Below are 21,294 nucleotides of genomic sequence, written 5' to 3'. Positions count from 1 at the left end.
GGATAGAACTGTAGTACTATTTGCTTTATCAAAGTACCCATATGTAAAATATTTGGCATCTAAGTTATTTTGGCTTATCCACTATGTTTACTTGTTACCGCACCTTGTACAACAAAATTAAATGCCACCTTCAGTGTACGTTACACATTAAAAAAATAAACAAAAACACACGTCCTTCACATTCTATACCAGGGGTCGCCAACCTTTTGGACCTCAGGGACCACCAAACTCATAATTTTAGATTCCAGGGACCACTAACTGGTTATGTGGGTGTGGCCTAATTTATGGGTGTGATTTGGTGGTCATGTGACTGGCTGGGCATGGCTTGTATGTAAATATTATAAATATTTATATAAATATTGAATTTTTTACAAAAAAGAGCAACTTTTATCCAAAATCAGGCAAAGCAGGCAGATTGAGTTGCTCACAGAATCATTCGGTGATCTATCTATCTGCCATCGACTAGCTCAGTCTCTCAAATTTGTTTGCTGTGAGTCTGCACTGAATTTGCTTGCAAGCAAACCTTCAGTCCTAAGGGAGGTTTGGCTGTGCTTAGCTAGAAAGCAAGAAATACAACCATGTCCTGCTTCCTAGCTAATCTAAATCTCCCGGCACAGCAGAACAGATGGTTGGAAAAAGGAAAAATAGCAACTTAGCAGACAAGTTTCTGGGTAAGGAGTGAGTGGGCGGGGGGGGGGGTTCCCATGGGCCATGTGGGCTGAGCAGCCTTGTGTTTCTGTACAGCCTGGATTAATTGCTTTGGGGGGGGGTGCTCTGGGAGCGAGATTTCTCTGCAGCCCACCAAAATTTTCTCACGGCCCACTGGTTGGCGACCACTGATCTATCCCATTGAATGCCCCTGATATTGCATTAATATTGCACTATACAGAAGAACTTTTAATTTCCTAATAATTTTTAATTTCCTAAGAAAGGCTGTTAAATTCCTTTCACTTTTTTCTGTCCTGCATATCTCATCCTGCATCACTATAGAAAGCCTACTGATCCTCAAGAACAGATTTGTGCAAAGAAGGTCAATACATGACAGAAAAAAAACAATGGATCTACTGGATCCAGTCTCTTCTGGATTTACAAATTTAAAGCTCAGGCCAATAACCACTGGTTGGTCTCAGTAGCCAAAAATAAAGCTTCATTCTTTTGTTGTATTGTCATGTTTTTAAAACAAATTTCTCTTCCCTGCAATATATTGTAAACATTATAATAAGACAATATTGCAATTCCTTCTTTAGAATTAAGTTGGACTGTCTGCTACTTCACTTTCAAAGTACTTCAATGTCCTTGCTCACCAGAGAAATTGTATGTCAGCTTTTAAATAGTAAGCAGCTTAAGAAGTTATTACAGACTTAAATAAGCAGTTTATTTCTTGTCATTTGCTTAATTCTCACAACTCTATTTTTTACTCCCAAGAGCATCCTCTTATTCAAGAGAATAGCTTATGCCCATAACAAACGTGAATGAGTAGGAAGTCTGATTTTCTCATCAATCTCTTTGTCATTGTCCAAGTTTTCTTACCGTTCTTGATGTAGGAGGAGCCGAAGGACTTGTTAGTGACATAATTTCTTGTATGGCCAGTCTCAGTTTTAACCTATGTAAAGGATTACTGATTCCAATTTCACGCTGTATTTCAGTATCAGATAAGGCTGACATTATGGCACCACTTTTCACATTTGCACGGCAAGCAGCCACATACCAAGCTGGCATCCCAACCCACAACTGAAAAATAAAAAAAAAAATTACAAAAAGGTTCATAATTACTTAAAAGTTGCAAATTAAAGCATTATTATGTTGAACTAAAAACATTTCTTACCTCTAACCAGACAACCACCGTGGGACCATCCCACTGAGCAAAAGGCAGACCCTGCCTCCGAGCTTCTTCAAGAAGTTCATGCCTAAGAAAATCAGCAATGTACATTAAGATAGTTGCTTTGCTACTGCCCTCTATAATCTTTCTTCTTTCATTAATTTTATTATACATTGATCAAAAAAACAAAGGGAACACTTAAACAACACAATGTAACTCCAAGTCAATCACACTTCTGTGAAATCAAAATGTCCACTTAGGTAGCAACACTGATTGACAATCAATTTCACATGCTGTTGTGCAAATGGAATAGACAACAGGTGGAAAGCATAGGCAGTTAGCAAGGCATCCCCAATAAAGGAGTGGTTCTTCAGGTGGTGACCACAGACCACTTCTCAGTTCCTATGTTCTCTGGCTGGTGGTTTGGTCACTTTTGAATGCTGGCGGTGCTTTCACTCTAGTGGTAGCATGAGACTGAGTCTACAACCCACACAAGTGGCTCAGGTAGTGCAGCTCATCCAGGATGGCACATCAATGTGAGCTGTGGCAAGGTTTGCTTTGTCTGTCAGCATACTGTCCAGAGCATGGAGGCACTACCAGGAGACAGGTCAGTACATCAGGAGATGTGGAGGAGGCTGTAGGAGGGCAACAACCCAGCATCAGGACCACTACCTCCGCCTTTGTGCAAGGAGGGACAGGAGGAACACTGCCAGAGCCCTGTAAAATGACCTCGAGGGCCACAAATGTGCATGTGGCTGCTCAGTCAGAAACAGACTCCTTGAGGGTGGTATGGGGGCCCGATGTCCATAGGTGGGGGTTGTGCTTACAGCCCAACACCGTGCAGGACATTTGGCATTTGCCAGAGAACACCAAGATTGGCAAATTTGCCACTGGCACCCTGTGCTCTTCACAGATGAAAGCAGGTTCACACTGAGCAAACATGTGACAGATATGACAGGGTCTGGAGACACCGTGGAGAACATTCTGCTGCCTGCAACATCCTCCAGCATGACCGGTTTGGCAGTGGGTCAGTAATGGTGTGGGATGGCATTTCTTTAGGGTGCCGCACAGCCCTCCATATGCTCGCCAAAGGTAGCCTGACTGCCATTAGGTACCGAGATGAGATCCTCAGACCCCTTGTGAGACCATATGCTATGCGGTTGGCCCTGGGTTCCTCCTAATGCAAGACAATGCTAGACCTCATGTGGCTGGAGTGTGTCAGCAGTTCCTGCAAGACGAAGGCATTGATGCTATGGACTGGTCTGCCTGTTCCCCATACCTGAATCCAATTGAGCACATCTGGGACATCATGTCTCACTCCATCCACCAATGCCACGTTGCACCACAGACTGTCCAGGAGTTGGGGGATGCTTTAGTTCAGGTGTGGGAGGAGATCCCTCAGGAGACCATCTGCCACCTCATCAGGAGCATGCCCGGGCATTGTAGGGAGGTCATACAGGTATGTGGAGGCAACACACACTACTGAGCCTCATTTTGACTTGTTTTAAGGACATTACATCAAAGTTGGATCAGCCTGTAGTGTTTTTTTTCCACTTTAATTTTGAGTGTAACTCGAAATCCAGACCTCCACGGGTTGCTAAATTTGATTTCCACTGATAATTTTTGTGAGATTTTGTTGTCAGCACATTCAACTATGTAATGAACAAAGTATTTAATAAGAATATTTCATTCATTCAGATCTAGGATGTCTTATTTTTGTGTTCCCTTTATTTTTTTGAGCAGTGTACATAATTGGAAGCTGCAAATTTTCCCAAGTTGGGTAGAACTGTAACATCTGTCCCTTTAAAAGTCAAATAAGTCATGAAGAAGTTTCAAACCTAAGTTTCCTTAATATATTGGAACTTACTTTTTCTGCAGTTTTCTATTCTTTTCTGCTTGTCCTCCAAGTTTTCCAAGCCCCAAACCATCCTGAGTTGAACTTTCTGCTTCTAATGCACTAACTGTAAGAAACAGGAATTGCAGTGATAAATATCTTCTCCAGTTTTTGAATCAGTGTTAGATGTGTATACAAAAGGGAATGGCACATCTCTATCATTATGTCTGCTGTCCAGCAATCAATGCACTGCTATCCTAATTATTTAGTGACTTTAAATTCATATTATTTATGAATTTAATTCATATATAAATATTGATGGTACATATATTATGTGGGGCATTCAAATAATTAAATTCAAATACACAATTCATTTGAGGAACACTCAATGAAATGCAGCCATTGAAACTAAAGTAACTGCACCCCCCCAAAGATCTGGCATGGCTACTTGAAGAGTCTTTCCTAATCATCCTTGCAAATATGTGCAAATATAGGAGACACTTTTGCTGGGCGTATAGCTTATGAGAGGATCCGTGAATTATAGCAGCTCAAGTATAAAATGAACATTCAAACCATAAAAGATCTGTACCCAAACAAACATCACAAAAATTAGTACTTTCATACAAAATCATATGGTTATTAACTGCCTGTGATCTATGACTTTGATACATATCTGAGATATAGCATTTATGAGTAGGAGAGTTAACTGTATTGTTTATGTTAGGTTCTGCTAATTTGAATAATGTAGAAATAAAAAGACAACTGTCTTTTGCTAGAAATTATTATTTTTTACTTTACATATTACAAATAAGTACTTTGTGTAATAGTAATCCTAGCGTTTATTTATATTTTGGCTTAGTAATATACCAACCTTGTCCCAAGAGCTCTTTATTCATCTGTCCAGATCGACCCTTTTCTTTCTTACCAAACAGGCGGCCAATTGAAGATTTGATCCCTTTCTTTTTAGGAGCTTTGTGGAGGGAATCTTGACTGCTATTACTGCTACTGGGATTGCTTACTTGTCCATCTTGAGAGCCTGTGGAACTGTAAGAAAGAAATTGCTAAGCCATTTCTAAAGTTTTTGTTACCCATGACTAATCTGATCCAGGATCATTCAACTAATAAGTAGTAAATACAGCTATATTTAAATGTCACAGTACACATTCAGCCTTAATGGTTTGAGTGCAAAAGAAATACAAATGAAAGTAAAGGCCTGCACAAATGAACAAAAGAAATTAAAAAAAATACTAGTGATAAAGAGAACATTTAGAAAACAGGCAGCAATGCAAACTGGTCTTTGGAGGACAAAGGAACAAATGATATAACCATACAAAGTTGTTCTGATACAGATACATCTGAATACAGATACATCTACATACTGATACATCTTTATTCAAAACACTTACTTTCGAAGATCTCTTATATCTTCCTGGCTCACTGTATGCAAAGCTCCTTTATAAGATTTGTCCAAATGCAGTGATCGAGGTGAAGATGGTGGTGAGGTCTCACATTTTATTGTAGCTTTGTCATCTCTAACTTCTTCTCTAGAAACTGCAGACTAAGAATGAATGCAACTTAAGTATGTCTTCCATCTAATACTAACATGTGAAAACAGACAAGTAGCAAATTTTAAACTATTACAAATTTCTTTGTCTCAGAAATTGCTATTTCCATAGGTGATTAAATTATCTGACACAATAAAGCTATACAAATAAGAAGACATGCTTAAATTTTTTTATCATAAGTAGCCATGGTAATGCACAAGGAACAATCTATCTTGCAGCTGAACTGTATAAATTTGAAATTGCTTTTGAAAGATCTGAAATTAATTTCCTGAAATTAATAGGTAGAATTCAAAGAATTCAAGAGTGTTTTACCACATATTTTTCTTAAAATTTTCCATAAAACAGAAATTTAGAGGTTCTACAGCCAGATGCCCCCCAAAAAATCAGAAAAAGGAGAGTCAGAGTGTATTATAATCAGAAATGCAGTCCTTCAACTACCCAATCATTCTCTAGATTGAATTCAAACATAGCTACATGTAAAGGTCAAAATGATTTCCATTTCATTTCAGTAATACTTACTGAAATCTGATTTGGACAATCAGAGGTTAGATAACATGATGCTGCTATTGCTCTTTTAAAGAAATCTAAAGCAGAGGAACAGGAAGTACAGAAATCTTTTTTCTATATATAGGGTTTCAGTCTACCCTGTACCTTTTACATTATTTCTTTGAAAGAGCAAGAGCATATAACTAAAGGTGAAACTCAAAAAATTAGAATATCGTGCAAAAGTCCATTTATTTCAGTAATGCAACTTAAAAGGTGAAACTAATATATGAGATAGACTCATTACATGCAAAGCAAGATAGTTCAAGCCGTGATTTGACATAATTGTGTTGATTACGGCTTACAACTCATGAAAACCCCAAATCCACAATCTCAGAAAATTAGAATATTACATGCAATCAATAAAACAAGGATTGTACATAGAACAATATCGGACCTCTGAAAATTATAAGCATGCATATGTACTCAGTACTTGGTTTGGGCCCCTTTTGCAGCAATTATTGCCTCAATGCAGTGTGGCATGGAAGCTATCAGCCTGTGGCACTGCTGAGGTCTTATGGAAGACCAGGACGCTTCAATAGTGGCCTTCAGCTCTTCTGCATTGTTCGGTCTCATGTCTCTCATCTTTTTCTTGGCAATGCCCCATAGATTCTCTGTGCGGTTCAGGTCAGGCGAGTTTGCTGGTCAATCAAGCACAGTAATCCCACGATCATTGAGCCAGGTTTTGGCGCTTTTGGCAGTTGTGGGCAGGTGCCAAATCCTGCTGGAAAATGAAGTCAGCATCCCCATAAAGCTCGTCTGTGGAAGGAAGCATGAAGTGCTCCAAAATCTCCCGAGAGACAGCTGTGTTGACCCTGGACTTAATGAAGCACAGTGGACCAACACCAGCAGATGACATGGCTCCCCAAATCAACACAGACTGTGGAAACTTCACACTGGACTTCAAGCATCTTGCAGTGTGTGCCTCTCCATTCTTCCTCCAGACTCTGGGTCCTTGGTTTCCAAATGAGATGCAAAAGTTGCTCTCATCAGAAAAGAGGACTTTGGGCCATTGAGCAACAGACCAGTTCTGTTTTTCTTTAGCCCAGGTAAGATGTTTCTGAAGTTGTTTGTTATTCAGGAGCAGCTTGACAAGAAGAATACGACATTTGAAGCCCTTGTCCAGGATCCGTCTGTGTGTGGTAGCTCTTGATGAATTGACTCCAGCCTCAGTCCACTCCTTGTGAAAGTCCCCAACACTTTTGAATGGCCTTTTCCTGACAATCCTCTCCAGGCTGCGGTCATCCCTGCTGCTTGTGCATCTTTTTCTTCCATACTTTTCCCTTCCACATAACTTTCTATTAATGTGCTTTGATACAGCACTTTGGGAACATCCAACTTCTTTTGCAATTACCTTTTGAGGCTTTCCCTCCTTATGGAGGGTGTCAATGATAGTTTTCTGCACAACTGTCAGGTCAGCAGTCTCTCCCATGATTGTGATTCCTACTGAACCAGACTGAGAGACCGTTTAAAGGCCCAGGAACCCTTTGCAGGTGTTATGGCTTAATTAGCTGATTAGAGTAGGACACTTTGAGCCTAGAATATTGAACCTTTTCACAATATTTTAATTTCTGAGATTGTGGATTTGGGGTTTTCGTGAGCTGTAAGCCATCATCATCTCAATTATGACACATCACTGCTTGAACTATCTTGCTTTGCATATGAGTCTATCTCATATATTAGTTTCACCTTTTAAGTTGCATTACTGAAATAAATGAACTTTTGCACGATATTCTAATGTTTCAAGTTTCATCTGTACAGTATCCAGTTTCTCTCTCTGCTTTTCAATGAAGAAAAGCTTAGTGGAACATATGTATCTGGAGAATAAGCAAACAGCAAAGATGGCCATATAGAAATAATTCATATAATACTCCTACAGTGGTCATGTTGACCAAGGCATTTTATACACACACTCTGCATGCAAACAATTGTATAATACTAGATTCAACACAAGTCTCTGGTTTAAGGTTTACCTTTCTATGGTGTTTCCTTAAATCACTAGGCTGACAGATGCATGCAAAGAAGAGAAAGTAAAATAAAGCAGATTGTTTTACTTTAAAAAGAATTAACAGAATGTTCTATCATTACCATTATTGCACCATTAATGTGAAGTAAAATACCTAGCTAGCTTTTTGATTAAATCATTATAATAACCAGGAAATATCTGAGTCCTAAAAGCATGGCTATAATTTATAGGAATTATGAATTCTCTTACAAGATAATCAACAACTATAAAGTTTTCAACAAATCAAGCTTAACTCTTGGTAACTTCACAGAGACATTTATGTAATTTTCTTGAAATCAAAGGGGAAGTTCTTCCCTATTGCTTTCTGAGATCCCAATCTAATCTGTTTTCCTGGTATTCTGGAGGCCTTCCATAGAAGTACAGGTAGACCTCGAGTTATAACAATGTGTTTAGTAACTGTTCAAAATTACAATGGCACTGAAAAAAGTGACTTATGACTGTTTTTCACACTTACAACCATTGCTGCATCCCCATGGTCATGCAATCAAAATTCAGATGCTTTTGCAACTGACTCATATTTATGACTGTTGCATGTCCCAGGTTCACATGATTACCTTTTGAGATCTTCTGAAAAAATCAACGTCAACTGGGCACGCCAGATTCATGTAACCGTGTTATTAACTTAAAAACTGCTGTGATTCACTCAAAAACTGTGACCAGTAAGATTGTAAAATGGGACAAAATTCACTTAACAACTGTTTTGTTTGGCAACTGAACTCTTAGGCTCATTTGTGGTGCTAAGTCGAGGACTGCTTGTACTAACCAGGTCCAGCCTAACTAGCTTCCATGCCTAGTCAAGAGGGAAAAGGAATTTAGGACAAGTTGCATTTTGCAAAAGATAGCTAAATCTACAATCCAGAACTTCATGAGGCCATTTAAGTGGCTAAGTTCCACCATTCCCTGTATGATTAAAGAAGTCAGTGTTAAAGTTACTAGCATGAGACTATTTTCTTATATAAGACAAGAAATCATGGCTAGGGGTTGCTGTTTTTTATTACTGCTAAAGGATAAATCAAGGAGTTCCATTCATAAACAGTGCCATGATCATCATGTAAAATGGAGAAAATACTAGAGATGTATTTTCTTACGGGGGAAGGAAAGAGGAAAGATGAAACAGGTAATACTTACTAATGTCATAATTCCTAGTCTGTCTACTTCTCGAGCAGGACTGTGTGGCATTCTTCGAGGAGTAGAAAGCCCACTACCTGGTGGAGAGGAGCCAGAAAGGTTTCTGCTAGGAAAGGGGGGTGGGATAGAGTTCATTGATCGAAATTGACCAGGATTGTCTAAACTCCCACCATCAACACGGCTTTCTATCTCCTCTGCTCTTTGCTCAGTGTTTTCCTTTTCTTCTTGGATCAATCTAAAAAATTAACAAATGATGCAATTCATTTAACCAAAGCAATACTGCAACCAGCAAGTACAACAGCTGGCGTATATCGAAATGTATCTACAGCCCAATGGCAAATTTGGGAAAGGATACATATTTAAGCTCCAAACAGAACAAAGTAAATAAAGGCAATCTACATGCTGAATTTGTTTATCAACATCTGTTGAATTATTTTAAGTATACTTTCATGTAATATGAAATTACTGAATTATAGAATTAACCTTAGGATCTGTATAGAATTGCTTGATACAATTGTAGGAATAAAATAGAAACATAATTTTCAAATAAAGACTGCTGAAATTATTCCATGCAGTACAAACTCCAGTTCATTGGAGTTAGGTGGCCAATACACACACACATATACACAATTATCAATTAAGATCAAAAATAATTTATAATTAAATTGATTTAGAAAAAAAATGCATCTTAGCAAGTACTTTTCTTAAAAATTCATTGACAATTACAATTAGTTGGGATAAATAAGTTGTAGTATCTAAATTTTAATATATACCCTATTATAAATCATAATGAAAGATAACCAACCAATATCCTATTTCTTAATAACACATCACTGAAGAAATGTTTATTCAGATTCAGATTCTTACAATAAGAGCAGTTAGGGTTACCCTAACCCTATTTTTGGGGAAATGAAAAACTTTGCTTGCTAATTCTAGCCAACAGAAAATAAGTTGCTTTACAGAGATTACTGCCTTGATCGTCCTGTTTTTCAGTATTCAGTAGTATAATGAATTGGTAAGCAAAACAAAAAACAAAAAAGTTATTGATAGCTAAAACTCATCTCATCGATTACAACCCATAAAATATTAATTTAGTTTGTATATTTCTGATAAAATTCATGGCATGGACTAGGTTATCTGAGGGACCTCCCCCATTGTATCTACCCACTCCACCAGATCTGGCCAAGAGGGTACGCTGTAGTCATGTCCTGTCAGTGAATTACATTTGGCAAGTCCCAGGAGACAAGCCTTCTTTGACAGGGCAACAGTCTTTAGGAATCCCCCTCCCCCCTTACAGAATGGGGTCCTAATATTATTAGTTGCACCTACAGGTCAAGCCACTGAAAGGAAGCGAGCCTTCTAATGTTATGTGAATAAAAGGGCATTAGTGAACTTCAAATGTAACACTGGAAAACAATGACAAAAAGAAATCCTGTACCTAATTTCTTTATTGATGGCATCCAATTGCTCCTGAAGCATCATGGCTAAGGTCTGTGCATCTGCCTGACCACTAGGTGACAAGAGATCAACTGAGCTGAATATAGTTTCTCTGTCCTCTTCGCCATCTGAGATATCAGCATCACTCTCAAAGGCTTGTGCAACATTTGCCAACACACTTGCTTGTTGTGCACGTTCCCAATCTTGCTCATTAAGAGTCTGAACCTGTTTAATACATAATTACAGCTGTAATTTTAAATATCTCTTTCATTAATAAATAATTATATATATAGTCTGTATAACTTCACTTACATGCTGCAGAAATCAATCACAACAGCAGTATTTAGAATGCAGTAAAAGCAAAACAAACATTAGATTATATTCACGGAACATACTTTATGATCAAAAACCAAGAAATTCAATATATAAAGACAACATTATAAAATAACAATAAGCAAGACTTATTTAAAAACTTCTGTATGTGTAGTTTTTAATAACAGAAAAAAACCTATACAGACTAATAGCAAAGGAGTCTAGAGAATCTTTGTTTAACTGAAAACGAATCGTGTACCAGTGAAACTGTCCTTTGATTCCCATTTGGCTACTCCTGTTAAGAAATACTTAGTGTGTCAACTATTGCTTAATCCTGCCCCCCCGCCCCCCCACTTTATCAGGCAGAATTAATAGGAAGACACAAGCTTTATTTTAAAACCCAGGCTTGTAAAGAAGGAACAAAGTAGGATTAGATGATTTACTCAATAAAATACACATGCAACTTGGTCTTGACAAATCAGGATCCATTAGAATCCCAGTTTATGTGAACACAGCATACAGGCTAGATCCAGATTTCCCCGATTAAATTTCACTTAAGAGAAACAGAAATGGGGAATATGCAAGTATCAACCTTTTTCTATCTAGCAGGAGCCAAGGCTGGGTCTGACTCTATTCCACAATGGGAAATAGTTTTAAGTTGTGAAATAGTAAGTCTAGATCCAATCTCTATGCAAATGCTTTTAGATGCACCGGTGAAGCTGTTGGACTAGTACCTGGGAGATCAGATTGGGTGATTTTTGAGCCAATCACTATATGTCTCAGCCCAACCTATCATACTGGGCTGTTCTGGTGGAATAACAGTAGGAGAGAGTGCTATGTAAGCTGCCTTGAGCTCCTGGAGAAAAAGCAGGATATAAATGAAAGAATCAAAATAGCAGATGGAGAACCATCGTAAATTAAAATATCTGTTTCCAGTTTCCTGGTAAGCAATGTTGAAATCAACTGTCTTATCTGTTTAATGCTACATACAAAGTACCAACCAAATATTTAAAACCAGCTGCCCAACTCTGGGGCTGGATGCAGTAATCTATGATAGCTTATCAAGCAAACATTCCACATAAATCTTACTTCTGTAGGAGGACTGAGGGAAGATTAATTTTGCATAATTAGTACAGTGCAATGCATTGAGTTATTGAAGTATTGTAAGTAATGAATATAGCCTTATTTGATATTGATATATGAATATAAACATACACATGCACTGAAGTCTGAACAATTTTGCTTTTGCTATGGTTATATTTTGCAATTCATATTCCCATCTGCCTCCTGCATTAAGACTTGCTCATAACAGCTGCTTCAAATGCATGTTTTTAAATACAGAACCTGAAATACATAGTTCTCAGTCTTGTAGCAAAACAAGCTATATGGAATGTTATTTACTTTAAAGTAAAAATGTTTCAGGGTAAACAGTCTTCCCCAATATAAAACAATAAAATCAACAATAGCACAGCCCAAGCCACCTATACGTAATGGTATTAGCATAGTTTTAGACCAGATAAAAAGCAGGCAAACCTTTGACGACTTATATCAATAAACTGAACCAGTTTAGTTTAATGCAATAGACTAGAAGCAGAAAAACCTAGTCTTGCTTTAGCTCTAGGAAGACAATGGCAAATCACTTTTCAAAACATTATCTAGAAAATTGCATAGAATTCTCCATGCAGGGGGAGTCAAGACTGACTTGAAGATAAATTAATAAATATTTTTAAATGGTGCACTAGCTTAAGCTATTTTAAAAATTAATTGCTTAAATTCCCACTTACCCTTGAAGGTTCATCTCGCAGAGCTGCTAAGCGTCCTTTCTGGGGCCGTCTTAGAACTGAGGTACTGTAGGAATCTGTCTGATTGTCTGCTATAACTGAAGGTGCCAGTGGATATCTAAAATCTGGTACACTACCTAAATGTGGCCCTCTGAAATGAAAACAGATGCACATTTAGCATTAATAATTACTCTCCTATAGGTTCGTTAGTTGTTGACAGTGAAATGAATTAATTTAACACATCTTGAATGCAGAACTATTTTTATTAATAATTATACCTATGATGAAGGGCAGGGGCCCTGATCCTTAACTGGTCATTTTCAGCCCTTATTGCTTCAATGTTTACTACCAACTGATCCTGTAAAAAAGAAAGATTATTCACATAACTTAATGTTACAGGTGCATACTTTTTTAAACATGTCCAAATATTTTAGATAATTCTAAATTTTAAATTTGAGTGCCTTTTGAATAAAAACAAAAATATTTTGTGTTATCACCAAAATACACTTCATTCTTTCATTATTACTAGTATAGCTATGAATAATTTAACTGGTTCACCAAACACAGGTTTTGAAAAAAGAAGTGAAGCAAAATAGTTAAGATCCACAATCAGCTACAGTTTTGTACAATTACAAACCCCAAAAAAATCACAATTTGTGCATAGTTGTAATGGATTATTATGTTTGGGCTACTATATTATCCTTGGCATGAAACCTTTAAAACTATGGAAAGTGAAATATTATTGCTAGTGCAGAAATGACTGCAACAAAAAGGTATAACATATTAAAACTTCACAAAAGTTAAGTCTCATTTTTATTTTATTTTTTCATTACAACTTAAGACATCATTTTTATTTTCATTTTTACCTTTTCATTTTGAAGCTCCTCCACCTGTTTCTTGGTGCTTTCTATTTCATGGAGAAGGGAATTCTGGTATTAAAGTTAATTCAAAAGTTCATTAATACAAAGAGCTGTTAAGATTTGGGTCTGCATTTTTTTTTAAAAAAGTACTCTTTACTATTTTACTTTTACAATTATAAAATACTTAACTCTTCCATTTATCCTGGCTGATATACTCATTCTTTGCAACCTTTCTACTAAACAAGGCCCTATGCTTTCTACTTATTTAAAAACAACATAGAGTATTATTTATTTCTTGATCCCCAGATCCTAAGTTTCAGGATAGGAAGATGCATAACAGTTAATTCAGTCCACTGTATACGTAGATATAATTGCTTTTTGTTGCCAATAAGAAAGGAGAGACTGTAGCACTAGACTGTCATTACTTTTATCTATTAACAACTGTAGATAGAGATAGAGATAGATAGATAGATAGATAGATAGATAGATAGATAGATAGATAGATAGATAGATAGATAGATAGATATGGATATAGACAGACAGAAGTTTATAGTTTTTACAATGTTTTATCAATTTATCAAGCATCCACTGCACTAGAAGCAATATTCATTCATATTTACTTTATCTTCCAAAGCTGCCATTCTTTCTTTAAGGTGAAGCTGAAGTCTCTCATTAGATTCAGATAAAAGTTTATCAACTGTATCAGATAAACGTTTATTATGTTCTTCATTCATCTTCTCTCTTTGCCGAGCCTAAATAAGAGGAATAGGAGGAAAGGGCAGTAAAAAGAAAGTAACAAGAATGAGCACCACTATGTTTTGCATACTTAATGTATCTCAACCCTGGATTTTTATCAGGCTTTATCTTTGTTTTCCCAAACATGATACCTAGCAAATTTTATATCATTATCATCTAAGTTAACTCTTTTGAAAGGCCACATGAAATAACAGATTGGTTGAAATAGGCATTTGTTCATATAGTTACCAGATGTCAATCCTGACTCAAGTGAAAACTGTTGTGTGATTTTAACATTAATGTTTCATTACAGGCAGATGATTCTGTTCCTACTTAACCCTTTAATGCTACCTAATTTGTTTTTACTGGTATTTCATGTATACTCCAAGACAAGTTTTACCTACCTTATTTTAACTTCATGTAAACTATGCTTTCCTCTGCCAACCTGAAAGTCATCAGTTTTTTATGTCAAAGAAAAGAGACACAATGTTATCACTGTAATGACATACCCTTAGTAGTTCTTGATTTTTCTCTTCTAGCTGTGTTTCCATTTGTCTCAATCGTTCTTCAATGTTTCCATGTCTTTCTTCAGCCTGCCATTTTAAATAATACTGGTAATTAAAATCTAAGAATGCATTAGAAGAAAAAATATTAGCAAACAAGCATATCATGCTGTATGAGACTGCTATTTTTGTTCACACACTGCAAGATGTTCAAGATATATTACTGCCAAGGCTGGCAAAACACAGTGGATGAATTCATGCATCAAATGAGCTATTTATTTTCTCACCCCATAACATCTTGCTATGATGATTGAAGTAACAGGAAGTCTTGACAAAAGAGATACCTTTGCATTATGCATCTCAAAAAAAAACCCTCTATTATCTTCCCCACGTTCATTTTAATGTGTGAAAGTTTTGTTTTTTAAAACAACAACAAGCAGTAGCAAGCAGAAATAAGGACTTAAGTCCTTTGTATAAATTCTACCTTCCTAGACAGGGAAGTATATTCGAACAGATTAACATCTTTAGTTGCAGAATTCCGAGAAGGCAAACAGTCAAGCTACAAAAATAAGGAATAGAATGGTAGCAAGAAAAAACAAAAAGGAAATGAAGTGACATTAAGAATTTACTTTTAAAGTAACAGAAAGTGCTGAGATGAATATGCTAACAATGAAATTGAAAGAAAAAGATGACTCAATTCTTTACAATTTGGAACAATTGGTATAAGTGGCTAACAAACAGAACCAAGAAGTGAGACAAAAATGTTAATTGAAACAACCCTTAAGAAAGTAAAGTAAAATTTTGTAAACTATATAAAGATGTAAGAATAGTAATTATAGCTAAAATATTATTTAATAGTAGATAAATGCAATATAATGCAATATGATATTTAAATCAAAATCTTGTATAGATGCCAAGAACATTGTTGTTACCATGATGTTTTACAATGTAAAAAAATAAAAGAAAATTAATAAAAATTATTTTTAAAAAACAAACCAAATGACAGCTACAGAATGGCATAGAATATTATAACATTGGAAATACTGAAAGATACTTTTGAAAACTGGAAACAGAAGTTAATATTGACAGTGTCAAGAGTGATGTTTGCTTCTATGGCTAGACTGTGTGCAAAAGATGTTTTGACAAGACAGAGTTGACACTGGAGGTAAATCTACAAACAGAAGTTTACACAATGACATAAAGACAGATGTTTCATTGGGCATATCAAATAGTTAATGCTGATTAAACCAGTTAAACTGAAAAGTTAATGCCAATGTTAATCAAAAGTGAATTACAAATAAGCCGAGTAACCTGGATAATTCTTTTATATTGGATTTACAGAAGATACTTTCTAAAGCTAAGATGAATCTCGTGAGAAAGGGTACAAAAGGAATGAAAAGAAATTGAGTTCCATAACATTATTTGGATGTTGAATTACTACTTGGATAGAATAAAGATTAAGACTGTTAAAAGTAAAAAAAAATTACTTTTAAATATTGGGTACAAAATTGCTGGAGTCCTTAATCTGTCCTACTAAGAACTGGAAAAAAAGTTTATAAGACAGTATTTAAATCAGGTACAAAAGGCTATTTCAATATCTTCAAAGCAATTAAAAACAATGAACTACTATATCAAAGGATTAGAAAACAAGATAAACAGACTAGATAGGCAATTTGAATCACCTGGTTAAAAAATGAAATGCAAGAAATCCCAAATGATCAAGAACCAACTGTTTCTACTAAATATATATCATACAGTCAGCCTACCTTAGTAAGTGCTGCTACTCTCTGAGCCAATTCAGCCTCTACTTCTGGCAGAGTTTCAGCTTTTCTCAGAGTTTGCTGCAATTTTTGTTCGGCCAGTTCTAATCGTTCTTGTAACTGCCTATTCTTGTCTTCACTCTGGAAGCAAAAATAAAGTTGCTTAAAGCAACAGCTGCAGACATTATTCTGTGTGACATTTTAATAGTTTCTGCATTAGCAAAACTACTTGAGCAAATCGATGTGTTAGATTGCTGAAATTATATACAACCATACAACACAACATTCAAAAGCAGATTTATATACGACCATTACAAAATGTACATTATTCTATTAAAAATGTGTAAAAAATTTCATTTTGTCTGCCCTAACTGAATATTGGGATTCAATTTTATTGGGTAAAACTGAACTTCTGCAAAAGTGTTATGGATGCCACTGCAATATTAAATGCAGACTTGGGCAAAAAGACACTTTTTTGTTTTTTTTATTTTATTTCATCCTAAATAAAAATATCACAGTTTGCAAAATAAAAAGTCAAACACTAATTAAATGCATCCACTCCATGTAAATCCTAACCTTTGTGATTATCTTCTATGTTATCCTGATTTTGCTCCCCGTGAGGGTGCTTTATCTCCTTCAGCCAAAAGTCATCTAAGATTGTGACAACTCTCCCCTTTCCTTTCCACAGGGGATTTCATTTATAATTTATTTTTAGTTTAGTTTTTTTTTTTAAGGGGTAATAAATTTGCATAAATTTTATCCATGTCAAAATAGATTGAATTATTATATATATATATATATTCCCCTTCTGATCCAGAAATTTTAGTATTAATTTATGGAAACCTCAAAGTATTATTTAAATAAGTTTACCTGTCGATGCAATGAATCTTTGTTAGCAATTTCATTTTCAAGTTTATCATTAAGATCATGCACAGATGTAGTTTCACGTTGTGCAGCGAGGTAGCGTTTTTCAAGAGTTGTAATTCTTTCTTCCATATCTTCCTTCTGAGCCATTGCCTAAATTAACATTGTCAGATAATTACAGAAATATATTCTCCCTCCAACAGCTTGTCTTAAAAATTAATAGCTTTTATTATAGAAACCTAAGGGAATGATCCAAACAACCATATGGGATACAATTTGTAACAACTGCAGCTTTCTTTAATCTGCAAACTACTAATTATACTAAAAGCATTCACCATTAAAAGTGTAAATATTCCAAATATATAGTTTACTTTTGATATTTGAGGAAAAATTTGAGAATTGTATTTGGAAACAGAAATAAGCTATTTTTAAAAAGCCTCCAGAAATTCCATGGGAAAGGGGAATCTTTTAGCCCCAAAATATTATTTCAAACTTTGCATATCTACCAAGTACCAACATTCTTATCCTTCTTAGTAGGAAGTGTAATAGGACATCTTTTTTTAGAATCCATCAATAATCAATATTTCTGAGTTGACCAATTTTAGAAGTCATAGTAATATCAATAGGTCTCAATATGCTAAATTAGCTTTGTTTTGTGTGATCATCATACTGATTCACATGGCATGGAAACTGAGAACAACAGAGTCTTTAATAAAAACAACAACTATAAAAGCAGTTGTTCTTCTCAGGTTGAGAACTTATTGATATGTAGTTAATGGAAATAACCTAAACCTAGAACTTACATCAGACGACCAGACATGCTTAACTCATGGGGAAAACAAGTACACCGAACAGTGAATATAATTAATTAAAATCATATTTAAAAGTGATTTATTCTTACTTCTCGTACATCTCTTTGCAACTTCGTGTTCATTTCTTCAGATTTGATTAGATCTTTTCTAGCAGTATCAAGATCTTCTTCCAGTTCTGCTACTCTGTTAGAAAGGGCAGTGATTCTCTCTTTCATTTGCGACTGTTCTTTAGTTTGCTTTTCTATGATATCTTGAAGTTCTATCACTTTAGCAAGATCTTCATCATGATTCAAAGAGCCATTGGAAGATCTCTATTTAGAGGAGGAAAAAGCCAGTTAATTAAAAAAAAACATTAACACCATGACCATAGATATGTGCCATATAATTCTTCATACTGAACCACAGGTCCCCAATCTTTCCAGCTTGATGGCCCAGCATGAGGAGGATAGGGGATAGTTCCGTGAGAATGACAGAGCTCCATTTGCAAAAGCGCAAGCTCTTGCCACTTGCAGCTCCACTCACACGAGCAGCAGGTGCTTGTGTAGCTCGCGTGGTCCAGTTCCGAACTGGCCACTACCTGAGCCATACCCTAGGGGTTGGGGACCTCTGTACTAAACCACCAATTCAAGGGAGAACAAAAAGAATAAATAGCTTGTTCTTATTACTTTTCAGGATTTTTTTTACCATTGTGGAGTTCTGGTCTTCACTCGAAATTAAAGAACCTGCCAAAAACATTTTTTGCCTGAAAATGGTATTTCTCTTATTACTTGAACATCCTCTATCAAAAAATGATATTGTATATAGATTAAATGATCAAGAAAATAACACATTAAAATAGCTTACTTGCTCTTTTTTTATTGGAATGGTTCGGAGAAATAAGTTATATTGCTGCACACAAGCAGATTTTGTCCTCTCAAAAAATTGAAAAGGCTAATGAAAAGATGCTTTAAACCTACCTTCCCATTAGTGCTAGGTATATTCTCTTGATGATTAATATCAGACATTCCATCAGCTTGTGTTCTTTTTTGATTGTTTTGTTCTTTCAAAATCATTAACTGGAATAAAAAGAATAAAATACTATATTAAATGACATGCAGTACTTCAAATAAAAAAGGAACATTTAACACATATTTGCAATGATAATATTCACAAAATAGATTCACGAATGGATAATGATGATAGATATATTAATGACCTTAATTTTAAAGAACCATGGTCAATTCCTATAATCTATTCAGAAGATGTTGATCAAATAACAAGCCTGCCTTAAAACATAATACAAAAAATTTCTAACAATAAATCAGCAATTGTCATATATTAGTAATCAAGATTGGACAATCAATTTTTAATTTAAGCTAAAACAGTTTAGGTATCTGCTAGTGAAAACTCAATCCTCGTGAAAAGATTCCATGGAAAATTAATAGCTACACAGTTATGAACCTGGACAGGTAATTTTTAGAATTCTGAAAAAGTTCAAGAAAGCAGTAGTGGGAGCTTGCATATTTTTTAAACTGGAGAAATTAATTGGTAGTTCATAAGCTGTGAACAGGAAAGTATCAGACCATGCCTTTCCAGTCTGATCATCTAGAAGGACCTGTTGAAAGTATCCCCTTTTTGCAAGCTACGTGAACCACACAGAATGCCCAACCTGTGGAATATTATTCTATTCTATTCGTATTTCTATTCTATTCTATGTAGTTCCAAACTGTATTGTAATTGCAATGTTAAGTCCATACTAACAAATTAAATCTGTTTTATTTCACTATGACTTTGCTCACCTGAGTGAGGTGTATCTACTTTGGAATTTGATTTTCCAGCAAGGTATTAATTTTACCCATAAAATCTGTCTCATACACCCCCCAAAGACCCCCCAGTTTTGGTCCCACCCATTTCTTGCTATATTATAATATATATCACTAGCTTAATTTCTCAGGGCCAAAGAAACTGCCAAACAGCCCCTGATTACAAGTAAGCTTTCTCTTCCTTGATAAGTCCTGTGCAAGCCTGACATTTTTTTTTTACATTTGTAGTTTACTGGAAATAACTTACCTCTTTATGTGTAGTACCTAGTTCTTCCTCTAACAAGCTACATCGTTCAAGTGCTACTCGTAATCTTTCTCTTACCTAGGAGATTAAAGTTAACATATAAACACCAAACAATCCTGCTGGCATTAGATGCTGAAATATTCAGTAACTATCAAGAATAAACTTATATCAGTAATGTCGGTGAATGGGGATAAATCTTAAAAACAACACAAATTTATCAACACATTTCCGGTGACTGGAACCATCAAGTGATTAAGCAAAACTAATTATAAGCCATTATGCATTTTCTATTACTTTTGATGGCAATATGTTTCTATAATAGAAAGGCATATGGGGTAGACTATATGGTACCCTTTTAGATTAGTCATATGGTCAATAATTATGGAAATGATCATGAGGTATTATGGAAGCTGTAGTCCATTCATGGATGTACTGGACAACCACCACCACCGAACTTCATAACTTAAATGAATTATCACAGCAGAAATTTAAATTAATGCCAATACTGCTATATTAGTTGTGATTTATGCCATGTACCAGAGCTGAGGCAACAATAATAATAAGCTTTGCCTGAATAGAAATTGGAAGGGCAATATTTATTTTTGCTTCATTTTATGATTTAGATCAACTTACAACACCAATTTTGAATTTTGGTCTCTTGATGTACAAACAAAACATATTACATAAGCAACAGATGTTTAGTCTATATCTCCATTTTTTAAAAAAAATACCAGACTGCTCTTAAATGAAAAGAATTGAAAGAACTAATTTTCACACTAATAAAATAATAGTTACTACATGTTTTTAACATATATATTGGCAGTTACACTGTACACTGCCTAGAGTTTTCTTGGAGCTGGGCAGCCTTAATGAATCCTATAAAATAAATAAAATGAAAACAAAATTATCATGAAGAAGAAAAAACATCAGTAATCATTTACCTTTTCATCAAGGGCTTTGTGATGTTCAAATAGAGACTTTAGTGCTTTGAGAACTTCAACTTCACTAGAAACACCAGCTGGAGATTGAGCTTGTCTTTTTACTACGGTCATTCTTAAAGACCTTTCATGCCGGGAAACAAGGCATTCCAAATGTTCTAGTAGTAACTGAAAATCAAATGCAATTACATGAGAAAAAAGTAGGATATATTAAACTGAAGAAAATGATATTCAAATATATTTCACTATCAGTGAGACATAACTTTGTTTCTGCTTCTCTGTAAAGATATGCAAGTTATATCCAATTATTATATATTATCATTTTTGAAGA

General features: G+C 35.4%; 1 protein-coding gene across 11 annotated transcripts in view; it reads right to left on the bottom strand.

Moving 5' to 3' along the window:
• Nucleotides 1–21,294, bottom strand: part of PPFIA1 (PPFI scaffold protein A1) — a 54,153-nt gene that overhangs the window by 12,325 nt on the left and 20,534 nt on the right. For 6 of the 11 annotated variants that reach the window (XM_087921307.1, XM_087921309.1, XM_087921311.1 and 3 more), the window contains 19 exons: nt 20,967–21,131; nt 20,029–20,103; nt 18,936–19,034; nt 18,069–18,290; nt 17,174–17,320; nt 16,310–16,444; nt 14,550–14,633; nt 13,926–14,057; nt 13,312–13,374; nt 12,724–12,803; nt 12,449–12,596; nt 10,354–10,577; nt 8,916–9,150; nt 7,735–7,764; nt 5,060–5,211; nt 4,525–4,697; nt 3,687–3,780; nt 1,826–1,907; nt 1,531–1,731 (listed from right to left, as the gene is read on the bottom strand). In XM_087921307.1, the coding sequence (XP_087777433.1) occupies nt 1,531–1,731; nt 1,826–1,907; nt 3,687–3,780; nt 4,525–4,697; nt 5,060–5,211; nt 7,735–7,764; nt 8,916–9,150; nt 10,354–10,577; nt 12,449–12,596; nt 12,724–12,803; nt 13,312–13,374; nt 13,926–14,057; nt 14,550–14,633; nt 16,310–16,444; nt 17,174–17,320; nt 18,069–18,290; nt 18,936–19,034; nt 20,029–20,103; nt 20,967–21,131 (2,541 nt within the window). The remainder of the gene's footprint in view (nt 1–1,530; nt 1,732–1,825; nt 1,908–3,686; nt 3,781–4,524; nt 4,698–5,059; nt 5,212–7,734; nt 7,765–8,915; nt 9,151–10,353; nt 10,578–12,448; nt 12,597–12,723; nt 12,804–13,311; nt 13,375–13,925; nt 14,058–14,549; nt 14,634–16,309; nt 16,445–17,173; nt 17,321–18,068; nt 18,291–18,935; nt 19,035–20,028; nt 20,104–20,966; nt 21,132–21,294) is intronic. The other 5 variants (XM_026706756.2, XM_026706732.2, XM_026706748.2 and 2 more) reach the window with 1 other exon arrangement.

Source organism: Pseudonaja textilis, chromosome 1, assembly GCF_049901715.1.
Source record: "Pseudonaja textilis isolate UNSWEBS1 chromosome 1, rPseTex1.2, whole genome shotgun sequence".
In the NCBI taxonomy this organism is placed as follows: Eukaryota; Metazoa; Chordata; class Lepidosauria; order Squamata; family Elapidae; genus Pseudonaja; species Pseudonaja textilis.
The sequence above is the reverse complement of the archived record's forward strand: the minus strand, read 5'-3'. Positions and strand labels throughout refer to the sequence as shown.